At 47.5% G+C, this 13,423-nt stretch overlaps 1 protein-coding gene across 1 annotated transcript; it reads right to left on the minus strand.

Moving 5' to 3' along the window:
* Positions 1-3: 3 nt before the first annotated feature.
* LOC119404904 (muscle-specific protein 20) lies at positions 4-5,308 on the minus strand. The gene is made up of 6 exons (XM_037671594.2): positions 4,974-5,308; positions 4,081-4,235; positions 3,422-3,488; positions 3,154-3,258; positions 3,053-3,085; positions 4-732 (listed from the first exon to the last, which is right to left on the minus strand). The coding sequence occupies exons 1-6, from the start codon at positions 5,025-5,027 to the stop codon at positions 538-540; spliced, it is 609 nt and encodes a 202-aa protein (XP_037527522.1). The 5' UTR covers positions 5,028-5,308; the 3' UTR covers positions 4-537.
* Between the last annotated feature and the right edge of the window lie 8,115 nt (positions 5,309-13,423).

Below are 13,423 nucleotides of genomic sequence, written 5' to 3' on the forward strand. Positions count from 1 at the left end.
GCTCTCTCTCTTTTCATTATTTATTTAAATGAAGCAACAGCAAAAGCTAACACAGATACTCAACACGTCAATACTATGCCTTCTTTTATATTTCAAAATCCTAATTTCATTAACTAAGCCTTCCCGAGGAATCCAGGAGAAGACGCAATACTTCAGAAACACTGACATGGCAGAAAAATAAACGATAAAAAAATAAAAGAGTTCTGCTACTTGTACAAGGCTGGTGCAACGAACTAGAAGGTTCCGGGGATGAAGGCTTCGTGAGGCTTGACTCCGGGTGAAAGAAGAACTGTCGCAGCGATGGGTCAGCATAGAACCATTAACGGCCGTTCGAAGACCACGGTAGAGCACGCCTAACTATTCCAGAAGTTGGCACATACCACCAGCCAAGCGTCTGGCCACTTGCGGACGACACTTCAGAAGGAGATGCATCGCACGAGAACACTTTCTGCGTAAATTCGATGGTGCAGGAGAAAGATTGATGCAGAGATGAGTCGGTTCATCGTTGTCGGAGGCGCGCGGGACGGACCAATCCATTCATCGCCCGTCCGGTAGGATCTGCCTCGACGCGCCGTATGGCGTCATTCCGGCCTGCGACGCGCCCTTGTTGGTGCCTGACTGTAGTCCGATGATGGTCTTGCCCAGCTGCAACTTCTCCGTGGTGAAGTCTCGTGGGTTTTCGTTGGCTACCTTGACTCCGATCGTGGGTCCCGGGTAGCCCTTTTTCTTCGCCTACACACGAGAGGAAGGCCACGCTTAATTCTCGGAAAAAGGTAGGCGGTCACTTAAAGGGATGCTAAACAGAAAACATTCACTGGCAGTAACGGTACTGCCTAATGCAAATTCTGAGTGCGGCTTCGTGTTTCGGCTTTCCGCAAGGTATCGACTACGCCATAAATCATAATTTTTGTGAAGTAGGACAGCACCCACTACGCCTTTATTCGTCTTTCTGCGGATAAGCGAGGTGTCTGCTACACATCTATTATGTGCATTTTGTTGATGCTGGATGTGGCTGATGATGAAAAATTATGGAGCACTTTATGGTGGGTGGGAAGCATTAAACCACACACTCATTATGCAATTAGCATCGTGTGATGACTGGTTGTTATATTACTCTTTTGCCACGCTATATGAGATAGGTTAATGCGATTCCTTGCCAGACATGACGCCTGTATGGGATCTTTTTGTTGCAAATGAGTTTCAAGCACCAGCGTGGCTCTGTGGTGTAATACTCGACTGCCACGCAGAAGGCCCGGGTTCAGATCTCAAGCAATCCTGGGTATTTTTTTGTGATTTTATTTCTCATGTCTATCGGTTACGCCCCCGATGGTGACGCCGTTCAACGCAGGAACGCAGGAGCTGTGCTCTAAAAACGCTCTGTCTCGTACCAACAGTTTACCGCACTAAAACCCTGCCCAATTCCAGAAGTGAAACTTGCACCTTAACTTTCACTTCAAATAATGAACCTTTGGTGGCAAAGTTAACGACAAAAACTTGGATGACGCTTGAGCTGGGCCTTCAACAGAATGCAATGGCGTAATCGGACCCTGTTCGCATTGCCTTATCAATCGCTAGCCTAGCTTCACTTCTCAACGGACACCTAAGCCGTGATGCAAGGAAAGGAACACCTGTGCGCTTGTAATTGGCCCTTTAAAACTATCCTAGAATGCCTACCGCAAAAGTGCAGTTGCGAAGAGCCCGCTACGACATAATTCCTCCTTTTGCGAGTTAACGAGGTACCCACTACAACTCCATAAGGCAACATGCGCACCTGCACATGTTGATGCTGCTATTGATAATGATAATTAATTATGCCTGTCTGCCTTGTAATTGGTGGGCCTCTAAACCAACCACTCATTGCGCAATTCACATGTTTTAACGCCTGGCGCAATTCTACGCTTCTGCCACACAATATTACACGCGTTAATGACACTCCTGGCACTACATAACAATCATATAATGTTTTTTTCCGGAGCAATTTCAAGCACAAGCGTGGCACTGTGGTAGAACACTTGCTTGCCACACAGAAGTCCTGGGTTCGATTCCCACTTGAACCGAATATTTTTTATTTATTTGCATCTATCTCGAATTTTCGCTCATGGACAACGCTGGTTTTTCATTGACAAACAACGTCGACGCAGGAATTTCTCCGAAACGAGCTTGTTATAATAGAGTTCCCAAAGAATAACTTAGTCTTAATTGACTTACCCGTTAGTGTCCCTTTAACTTCAGTGCACCCATGTGAAATGTTTTACAGGCTTAGCGTGCACAAATAAACCTTGACGCTAGACTCTTATGCGAGCGTCACATGAAGATCCCTCTTGAAACTTTTCAATGCAATTAAATCTTTCAGTAGCTTTGTACACTAAGCTATATTATATTCACTTTGTAGCCCACTGTCCCATATTTAGCACAAGTCTTTTAGCCATGCTTTACTGGTGTCCACCGCAGTTTACATTTACCTCACTGCTCTTTGAACCTAACACCTCAATCGTGCCTAGTGGCCCCAAGTTTATCGCTGGATATGCATTAGCGGTTTCTGAATAGTTTACATACTGTGCGAGAGTTGTCATAATCTGTTGTAATAAGGAAAATTTTTTTGCTACATGTAGAAACGTCTGTGCATGATGGAATGCAGCGCCATCTCTGAAATGAAATAAAAGCTTCACATCCATTAAGCCTTTCAGCACTGCAGGGCTAAAATTTTCATCAGTTATAACACTTTCTGCATTTTCTGTTATTACCTTATCTTACCTCATTACATTACATTATCTTATCTGCTTCTCATGACAAGTATTTAATATGCCAAAGTTTTGCCAGTACAGTCATGGTATCATCAACAGTTACTGAAATTTATGAACAATTTGAGAACCTCGTTTTGATGTGTTGCAGTCAAAACGTCTGCTCCAGCAAAACCCCGTGCTCACCAGGTTATCTACAGTATTTTATATACCACAAAGCCTCAAAAGACACATTGTGCTAGCATAAATGCACATCAAGTGACTAAAATTCCATCGCTCTCTTAACCAATAGTACATGAAACATGACTTACCAAACCACCTAACGCAAACATGCAGTTGACAACCTGTAAATGTGGTAAAAAAAAAAGTATTACTTTGGGTTCAGTGACTAGCGCACTGGAATTTTGTTTACCATGTAGAGGTTTTTCCTTTCGTACAAATCGTTCACTTGGAAGAGGTCGTGCGATTTGAGCCCATAACTTTCACAAGCCTTGAGAAACATCTCCAAGTTCTCCCTCTGTGAAAAACAATTTTTCTTGTTTTAAATTGCCATTGTTAGCAAGCACATGTGGTGGAGCTGATGAATGAATGTGACTTCAAGCCTTACGCTACACACAGATGGGAAAGAGCCACATCAGTCATGCAAATATGACATTAAAATCAATATAAGAAACCTCTACCTGTTTAAATGGTGCTTTCATTGTGTTAATCTTTGGCACGGAACCGGGGTGAAGTTTGTTAATAAGCCTGCAAAAGAACATGGTAAAAGCAAAAATAGGTTACAAGACCTTTAGGACAGTGTAAATTATCATACTAAAGCAAAGCAGTGCAAAGCTTTTTTTTTTTCAGGGGTGGAGGAGGGTGGGACTATGGGTCGCTATTCTTGACAGCACTAGTGTAGACATGGGGGTGGGGTTGGGGGTTCGAACCCCCAACCTCGAAATTTTGCTTGTGCATATACAACACGCATACAAACACACGCACGAACATACATGTCGGATCATCCCCCCACTCCCCGAAAAAAATTTCTGGCAACGCCCCTGCTTGGCAGCATAGTATGATGAAAGTTTGAGTATATATGCCACATTGGTTATGGCTCAACAGCGGCAACAGTGACCTCATTGCCATAAAACTTAATTTATGTTGAACAGTACGTTACGAAAGTACCCTACCGATGTCACAGTGGTTTTAGTTTTGAGCTTTCGCAATAGCAAGTCACTTTGATCAGTCGTGCTGGCATGTATTGCGCACATAGAAGTGCTAGCAAGTCACTTTGATCAGTCGTGGGCAAGTATATTGCGCACGTAGAAATTCAAGTTTCGGATGGGGCCGTGCTTACGTGCAAAGCGCTGTCCCATCTTTCAAGACGTCCGCGAAGTCGAGTTGGTCCTGAAATCCTTTCTCCGAGTTTGGTGGCTCCAGGTCAAGCTGAGTGACCGCTTTAATCCAGTCCAGAGCCTCGACGGCTCGCGGCATTTCAAACTTCGCCTGTGCCTGCACGGAAATCGCGACATTGTGGCTGGTAAAAGGTATGTGACACAAACTGAAAAGCGTATACGCGTTTTTGTCGGGCGCGCTTTCACGTTCGCCATTGCACCGATGTTGATGCTGGTTGAAGCACGGAGCAGGTTTAGCAACACTTTCAACGAGCGGATCGCAAACGCGGTGATGTTTCGTTCATTCCCAGTTGTGACGGCATGTCTGGAGGCCAGTTGCGCGCGCAGTATTTTTTTTATTTTTTCTTACGCGCGTGTTTTTCCGGAGTGAAAAGAAACCGTGTCACGCTAAACGACGTTTCAAGGCTTTCACCGCTACACCCAAACTCACTGCCCTTCCTAGCGTAAAAAAAGGAGAATGAAAAATTCCTCGCGAACAAGCGATGACGAGCGCTTGACGGACCAACGTCAAACGTCCACCGTCGCCACGACCAACTCAAAAAGACAAAAATAGATAAACGCAGGTAGGGAGGATCGGCACACTTGTTTGCCTGTTTGGGCGGCTCGTTTTTAAGCACTCAGACTCTCGTTAATGGAAACGCGTACCGTCCCGCCGCCGTGTGCGCATTTTTTTTCGCCAACGTGAATGACCATTTACGAGTGAAACGACGCGTGACAGCGCGCGCTCGGCTTCGATGCTGTAATATAGCGTAACAACCAACCGGTCTGACAGCAGCGTTTTGTACCGCACATAGCGCCGAACGAAGAAGAGTCAGTACAGGAGGGGTGTGCTTACCTTTAGCATGCATTCCCGGCTTAATCCGTACGCGGGACCCTGGAACGCAGCCATTGTGTGTGTAGCCAGCCGCGAAATACAGCCGCTTTTGTTTTTTAACGGGCTATCCGAGGCACAGCACAACGCCAGACGGCGCGAGGAGGGATATATTTTTTTTCCGTCGCTAGCTGGGCCACCGCGCCGCCAGACCGGGGAGATTTGCAAGCGCTGGGCGTGCACGCCGTAAGATGGCGACGGTGGTGGACGTTGCCGATCGACCAATCGCAAAAGTCGTTGCTAGCCAGCCGCGCTTTTCGGGCCAATAGGAGCCGGCTTTTCATTCGGAGTTTGGAATGTTTGCGTCACCCGTTGGCTGCATGAGCGCAAAAAGCGGCGGCGAAGCAACAAGTGTCCGACGGACGGACCGGCTTGCCGCGCCGGTTGCCTGCGAGGGGTGAAAGTGCCTCTCTCCATCGTTTCGCGCTTGCTCTTTTTTCTTTATCTGTAGGGCATTTCTGTTTTTACTTCCGCTGGCCCTCCCTCGTACTAGCGCTTGAGGGGCCGCCAAAAAGAAATGCCGATAAACCGGAGTATTTTACGCGTGACAGCGTTCGCTTTCGCGTGGTCAAGCGTTTCGAGTCGAAATCATGCGCTTTCATGCGCGGGATTTGAGGGAAAGCGCGCTTTGAGGCTGAAAAGAAAGCAATTGGCTCGAGGAGTTTGACACGAAAAGGTGATTGCACCCTGCTACTCCGGTCAGTGAGGAGCTGGCTGACGGGGCTTTCGAGCACGCCAGGCTGTTCGGTGCTTTGTGGGTTCGAAGGGGATGGCGTTATCTTATCTGACTTCGACTCAGCGTCTGCCTGCTAGGACTCGCACCGACGCCATATAAGGCCTTTCCAGCTCGGCCGGATTCGGCACATGTGAGCTCTGCCGGCCTGCAGTATGTACTACACGTGCATCACGTTGTTAGATCCGCGTGTGCACTGTGTTCTTTTTTTTTTTTTTTGCCAAGCGCAGAGCGCCAAGGTTCAAAATGGTTAAAAGTCGTTTTTATATTGCGTAATTTATACAAAGCCATGCACTATTGTAGTTGTACAATTGCGAATCCAAGGGCGTCCGTGACCTATTAAAGTTCTGCAGGGCCTTCGTCAGTTTTAATATGTCCATGAGCAAATTGAGTCTGCACACGCTAGTGTTCTTATTCCTCGTTACTGAAGTGAAAGACAGTAACTAAAAGAAACAGTATATGGCAAGCAGGGAGCCAGAAATTTTTATCGAAAATTGGGGGGGGGGGGGTTCACTCATACTTCATGTATGTTCGTGCGTGCGTTTGTATGTGTGCGTGTATACATACACATGCAAACTTTAACATTTTCGGGGGGGGGGGGGGGACACGGTATTGATTTCGGCAGTCGTAGCCCGGCCTTTGTCGAGTAACTTTTTTTTTTTTTCTCGCCTCCATATTCCCTCTCAGAGTTTTGGCCGACCACTGGCCCTGAGCCCACATTTGGCTGGCAGCTCTCGGAGGTGGACACCGATGTTCTCGTGTGGCGAGCTTAGCTTTTTCGTCGCCCTCATCTTCTAATTGCGCTAATTAAGCGGTCACGATGAACGTATTACTACATCGCGAAGTCCTCCAATTTCGCTTCCGCCGTCCGCTAGGTTGTGTTCTGGCGCTACTGTCAACCGTGGAATAAACCGTGGAAAGGTTCACGCGCAAAGTGTCTGCTACCTGCGCAACCATGGATTTCGCAGCGCTGAACGCATTTCGGCGGCAATTCGATCGCGAGAGGTGTGCAGCCTTGCGTATCGCACTTTACACACACGTTTCTGTGCGTGTTGCGAGAGCTCCATCCTGAACGCGCGGCTTCTCTCTCTCCTCCTTCTCGTTGTAATCTCCTCGCCGATCTACACGCTACATACAGCGTGCAAGCATGCCCGTATAACGGTTACGTCTATCGTCTCTGCAGACTGCCAGGCACAACGCACGTGTCTCAACTCTTTTTTTTGTTTTTTTTTTTTCAACAGCTGCTGCAGTACCCGCATCCCATGCCCGTTCCGCTTCCTTTCCGCTGGTCTACATTTTCACCGTGGTTTTCCTTTTCTTTTATTTATATATCGCTTCTTTGTTTTCTGTTTTAGCTGCTCGTCAAAGGGCGAGCGTGCTATAGCTACCGCCGCAGGACATCCCGCCGACAGAGACGTAGAGATAAGCGAAAAAAAGAAAGAACCTAGGAGAGAATGGAAACGGAATTATGAATATTAACAAAAAATAAAAAGAAACAAGAAGAAAAATCGTATGCTGTGGTGTAACTTAATATATGTGCAGTATTGTGGAAGCTTAGGTTAAGTAAAAAAGCTGAATCGGCTAAACGTATTTTGTTTTTAGGGGCGAAGCTCCTTATAGCGGCACCCGTTCGTGCCGTCGTAGTGTGTAACCAGTCTTAAAAACGGAGGGGCGTGCACACATGAACACACGGGGCGTGACACATGAAGGGGGGGGGGGGCACTGGGCTTGTGCCCCCCCCCCCGGATTTTCTTTTTTCCCATGGGATACAGATGACAAAATGACACTCGACCCCACTTATCTGCCTGGACCCAATATCGGACCAAGGAGGTGCCCCACCCCCGAAAAAAATTTCTGCCTACGCCACTCTCCCATAGCCTGAATCCCGCATGCAGGCTCACCGCAATGACACTGGCGAAGGGGTTGGCCCAGCAGGTCCTAACGATGACATATATACTATACTCTGAATCTCATTGCAATATGCCTTGATAGTAAAAGCACGCTGGCGTCCACGCCACGTATGAATACAACCGTCAGCGCGTCCGCCTGTCGTGTATACGCAATGCGTTATAGCTTCCGTAGCCCTGCACGCTTTTCAGTGAAGGCGCGTATATTACGCGCTTTGTGTTCAACGACGCAGGTGATATGCCGCGGAGCTACGGAAACTGTGTCAGGCGCTAGCGCGAAGAGGAAAAATAAAAAAATGGATGATGAGGGGTGAGAAGATAGAGAGGGAGGGTTAGATTAGAGAGGCGGGAGCTTTGCAGCGTACGCCGAGTGCATGCAGCGTGTAATCTGCGCGCATGCGCGGTACTCCTTTGTGTGTGCGTGCGTGTATGCGTGTGAAAGACAATACAGGAGTATGAGCGAAAAACCGAGCGGACGTCAGAGTGCAATAAAACTTCATTTGGTTCTAGTTGGTACGTATTCGAGGTTAAAATTACAGCGCAAACACATAGACGCCCTACGAAGAAAAGACACAACAGAATGTTCTCCTGTCGTGTCTTTTTTTTTTCGTGGGGCCACTTGTGTGTTCGCGCTGTAATTTTAACCTTAGGTCAAAATGCAACCCGCCTTTTCCATTTCCTTGCGCCACAAAAAACCACATATCATCTTTCTCATTTTCCTGTGCTGCCCTCTGCTGTTGGGAGGGGTGATTTCGGGGTGGTCGCGGACAGCCGCGAATGGCCACAACAAAAGCCTCCGAGATCCAAAGGCGTGCGGAGACCCTGCCACAGCGTTTCGCTACATTCCCGCTAGGGGAAGGGCGCATGCGCCGTGAAAAAGGCGGATTGTGCGAAGGCGCGGCAACTCCCCGTACAAGTGAACATACTGAAGCTATGGTTCGTGGACAAATCTTATGTAACAGACTGCACGCATGCAAATACATGTAAATATATCCACCATCAGGTTTAACCCTAACAATGAAGACGCATCGGCAGTGGCACAAAGGTTGTAATGAGCGAACAAAATCGTATGCTTGCAGACATGCATTGTAGTTAAGCTAACACGCGTCTAATCAATGCGCACCAGCCAGAGACAGCTCTTTATATATTTAAAAGCGACGTCGGGCTTGCCGACTTATAGTATCATTCGCCAATATCCCTGCATCATATACGTTGCTAGGGTGTTGAAGAACACGGAGTGGAAGGAAGGCAAGAAATGTAGAAGGCGAGAACGCGTCATGTCACATCTTGATATCTTTTGGCTAATTCAGTTATTTGAGTTCGTTTCAACTGAGGTGCAGCCCGAGTGCTAGTTTCGGAAGTTGTGAAACTGATCCAATGTAATCAGAAATATATAACCTGTGACGTTTCGCAGATGGATAAGTCATGAGATTAATTGTGCGCGTAAGTATACCGAAGAACTTCGATATAGTGTCGCGGCATTTGCCTTATGCCGAGCAGGTCTCTCGCTCCAATGCACGCTCTGTGCAGTATTCCTCTTCTTTTTTTTTTTCCTTTCTTTTCCTTCTTTCTCTTTTCTTAAATATAGTCCGCGCTCCGATTAACATACATTATACCGGCGCTGATGAGCCCGCGGGCTTAGGTTCGTTTCCCAGCCCATAATCTATTGTGCCTATGGCACGTATAAAAAAAACCCCAAAATACAGATTAATTTAGCGACGCTACACGATTACGGGATACACTCTTTGACCTTTAAAAGTGAACATTCGATACAATTTTATCTGTTTGGGAACGAACTTATGGATGATAAGAGGGACACCAACCAAGATAAAGCGTAAAAGTAAAAACCTTTTTTTTTTTTACTTTACGTCAAAACGGAAAACCCGACGTTTCTTGTCCCACTCAGACCCCAGGGTTGACTAGGCCTAGGGGGCACCAAAAAGCAATGCTTATATAGCCGTATTCTCTTCATGCCGTGGGTGGGGTCACGCCTGTTCTCGATCGATGTCCGTTAAACTTTCACTCTTTACCTTGGTTGGCGTCCCTCTATTTCATCCATATGTCTTTGACCTTCGATGAAGGGTCCAATAGTTGAAATTCAGTGCAGTTTGGACTGCGACCCGTTAAATCTAGGCCGTCGGCGACTGCGGCAGTCACCCAGCCCTCCCATATATAGAGAGACGTGTTATTCTCGGCCTTGCCTCGAGATCGTCGTAGCTCGCCAGCGCAACGCAAGTGTAGACTCGTACACGACGCCGAGAGAAAGAGAGAGAGAGGACGTCTTTTCGCGCGTCTCAATCGGTCTCCTTTGTTCGGCGGGCTCCGCATCCGCGGTGGTCGCGAAAGGAATGCCGCGCCCGGCCGTCGTCCTGCTGTGAGAACCCCTGCGTCCTGTCACGCGGGGTTTCCGTCGTCCACGCCGGCAGCAGCTCAGTGTCGTGTGTCGCGCGCGCGATGTCGTCGGAATATTATTCTCTTTTTGCGTGTCTTTATCGTGTGCAACGGGCTAACCTTTGCTCGGAAGAAGAGGCTCAGTGCGACCGTCGTCATGTCGTGCGCCGCCGCATCGTTTCGCTCATAAAGGTGCCCTTTCACGGAAACGAAGCAGCTGAGCGCGTCAGTAATGCGTAAAACATACAGGCATACGCACGCGCGTGCGCGCACACACGGATGAGGCAGGGAGAAAAAACGAAAGTGAAACTTTTGGTTTGCTACCCTACGCTAGAAGGAAGGGAAAGGGAAAGGATAACGCAGAACTACAACATGTGATCCCTATCGGAGGCATGCTCCGATAGAGATAACCTGTATGCACCTGTAGGGATCTCTAGCACGTCAGCGATGAGTCAGCGCCTAAGAGGTGGTTAGAGACTGGCCTCTGACAAGGTGCATGGCTAGCAAAAGCTGATGATCGGCGCGTTACTGCGTGCCTATTCAGCAAGGTGGCATCAACTGCATATGGTATGAATGAACTGAATGAACTGCATGGCCTGTATCACTGTCTACTTTTATCTCAGTAACTCCAAGGTCCGTTATGGCACAGGATCAAATTACCAGCTCTATGCAAATAAAAGTGAGGGTCTAAGGGTCTACATATATTGATGGCTTAGGATGTAGATGATGATGATGATGATTATGATGCAGTGAATTTGTTTTGAATAGTCTATGTGGCTTTATATTTTCATATTCTGGCCAAAAGTGATGTCAAAATTCATTCATTTATTCACCTTCTTCAACGACGAATGTTCAATCAAACAATTTTATGATAAGTATGGTTTTGGTATCATGAACGCAATACTGTAAATTTGAAGCCATATTAGTTTAGTGTGCAAAGAACAGACGTGCCTGTGAGAGAGAGTGAGTGAGAGAGAGAGAGAGAAAGAGACTGCCTGGTTGCTGTGGGTGGAGCCCCTATTCCAGGGACCCACTGGCTATTGCGCAGCTGAAGGAGCACTGGTCACGATCCGCCGGTGTTGCGGACTGGTGCATGCTTTTCTGGAAGCACCAACACCTGATATGCGCAGTGTCAGCCTATATCCACCATCGCTACGTACATTATTTGGTTTCTCTTCTTGAGTGTAGGGTAACGACCCAGATGGACGTTGGGTCAATACGCTCTGCCTCCTTTTGCTCTGTCTTATTCTGTCTCTTCAAGCCATCTTTTGTCGGAGTAGGTGTCAATAAACTAATTATCGATGCACTTATGGAACTATGAGGTTCCTGAATTCTCGCTGCATGCAATGGGCGCTAAAACGCGGTACGCGCTTCTGTTTGCTTTGGTAACGCGATATCCGATTGACGTGGTACAGTGGTGAAATCCTAATGCGTGTGGCCGTGTGCCGCAACTATTCGTCAGCCTGCTCCCGCATGATCTCCATTTTAGGTCCAGGCCATTTTAGGTCGTGCTGCCACGCTTTATTTAGTACGCTTCGTATATGGGTCGGCGCATGGAGCTACTGCGACACCGGCTGGCAATGAGCGCGTAGTATACTCCATGTATACTCCATGACTTCATGCATCCTTCGTTCTGCGCGCGCAATCGATTGCGGCGACATCCAACGAAGGATTAGCGAACTGGCGTGGGCGGGCTCGGAGTACAGTGGCTGCTCGGAGGCCGTGCTATATCAACGTTTCTATAAACGTTGGTGCTATATAACTTCTGTGCGTTGGCTAAAAATGAGCTGTAATTCAGTTGACTTATAGTTGCATTTGAATGGGATATAGTTATATTTTTATAATATAGTTTGGGCATTGGCGTGTTTTGTGTGCGATTGTGTGCACCCCGCTAAATATGAGCACGATTTGCGAGAGAATAAAAGTGCCACGGGTAGGGTTCCTGTGAATTCCTACCTCCATTTTTGCATGATTTCTCTGCCCATTTTGCTACATGAGGCTCGTTCTCTTCGCTGTCATGCTGTTCAACATACCCACCTGACATTAACAATTCAAGCATTCGCGCCTTGCCGACTGCTCCTCTTCCCGCACACGGCGGTGGCATCGCAATTGCCGCATTCGTTACGTCACTTCCACCTTTGCTTCGATGCCGTATGGCCGTATGCCGTCGCCGCCGTCGCCCATACCGTCGCTGATTTCACGTGCCATTTGTTTACTCGGTAAGTCGAGTGCGTTTCTTTACTTAACCGACATTAGCAAGCGCGAATATTTTGCACGAACCAACCACGAGCTCTGAATGCCATCCCACTGCGTCTAAATGCGTGTTGTGCAAATGGCCAGTGGTCGCACAGAGTGGCGGCGCGATGTTCAAAGTTCACAAATGTCGCGAATTGGACTTTCTCGAGAGGAAAGTAGCACATGTGTCGGCGGTCTGTGTGTGTGTGTGTGTGTGTGTGTGTGTGTGTGTGTGTGTGTGTGTGTGTGTGTGTGTGTGTGTGTGTGTGTGTGTGTGTGTGTGTGTGTGTGTGTGTGTGTGTGTGTGTGTGCGTGCGTGCGTGCGTGCGTGCGTGCGTGCGTGAGTGAGTGAGTGAGTGAGTGAGTGAGTGGTGTTTCCACGCTTAAATTTTCGCTTTGTAATGGCACGACTGCCGGGGTATACTCGTTTTCCTATGCGCTTGGTTTGTTTACGCATCGATTGCGTACAGCAGTTTTGTACCACTCATTCTCGTGCGCACTGCGCTTTGGGTTCTTGCTAAACCACGTGAAACAGCCTTCAGCTATGTTGCTCGATGTCTGAATCGGTGCGTGCTTGTATGGCAAAAACAACGCGTAGATAAAACGAAAGTGGGTTACGAGTAAGGACATGACCGACGCTCCACCTAAGGTGCACACCTGTGTTCTTGATTTGAAAATATCCAGGCGTACGAACACGCATGAATGTCGTGACTGTGAGACATGCACAGTGAGTTGCAATCAAGCTGTGACTGGCAGCAGCTTCTTTTACAAGCAGAACGATTATGCAGGGCCGCAAGAATAAACATACATTGTTTTGACAGACTTATGTACAGAAAGCGTATCGATGCGTATGCATGTCAAATTATCATCGAGTCGGGGCATTAGGTAATAAGGGCTAGACTTGATCGCTTTAATTCAGATTCCTAAGCGTGCACATGCTGACAAATGCTTATAAACTGGCTTGCACTGCGAATACATGTCGTAGAGTACTTTTATGCACTTCATTTATGGTGTTCTAGAACATCATTCTTTCCTGTTCGCGCTTCCATTTCCATACAGTGTCATTTCCATGTCATGCTAGTGTCGATGTCAGTAGGTGCGCCATGCGAAAATTGACTTTATATGTCCGAATAAAATATTTTATAAAC

This window comes from Rhipicephalus sanguineus, chromosome 9 (assembly GCF_013339695.2).
Source record: "Rhipicephalus sanguineus isolate Rsan-2018 chromosome 9, BIME_Rsan_1.4, whole genome shotgun sequence".
NCBI classification, from domain to species: domain Eukaryota; kingdom Metazoa; phylum Arthropoda; class Arachnida; order Ixodida; family Ixodidae; genus Rhipicephalus; species Rhipicephalus sanguineus.

Coding starts and splice junctions, on each gene's coding strand:
- LOC119404904 (XM_037671594.2), bottom strand. CDS start 5,027: ATGGCTGCGTTCCAGGGTCCCGCGTACGGATTAAGCCGGGAATGCATG. Junction 3,259..3,421: donor TGAAAGCACCATTTAAACAG/GTAGAGGTTTCT, acceptor TGTTTTTCACAG/AGGGAGAACTTGGAGATGTT. Junction 733..3,052: donor TGTTTGCGTTAGGTGGTTTG/GTAAGTCATGTT, acceptor TCTCGTGTGTAG/GCGAAGAAAAAGGGCTACCC.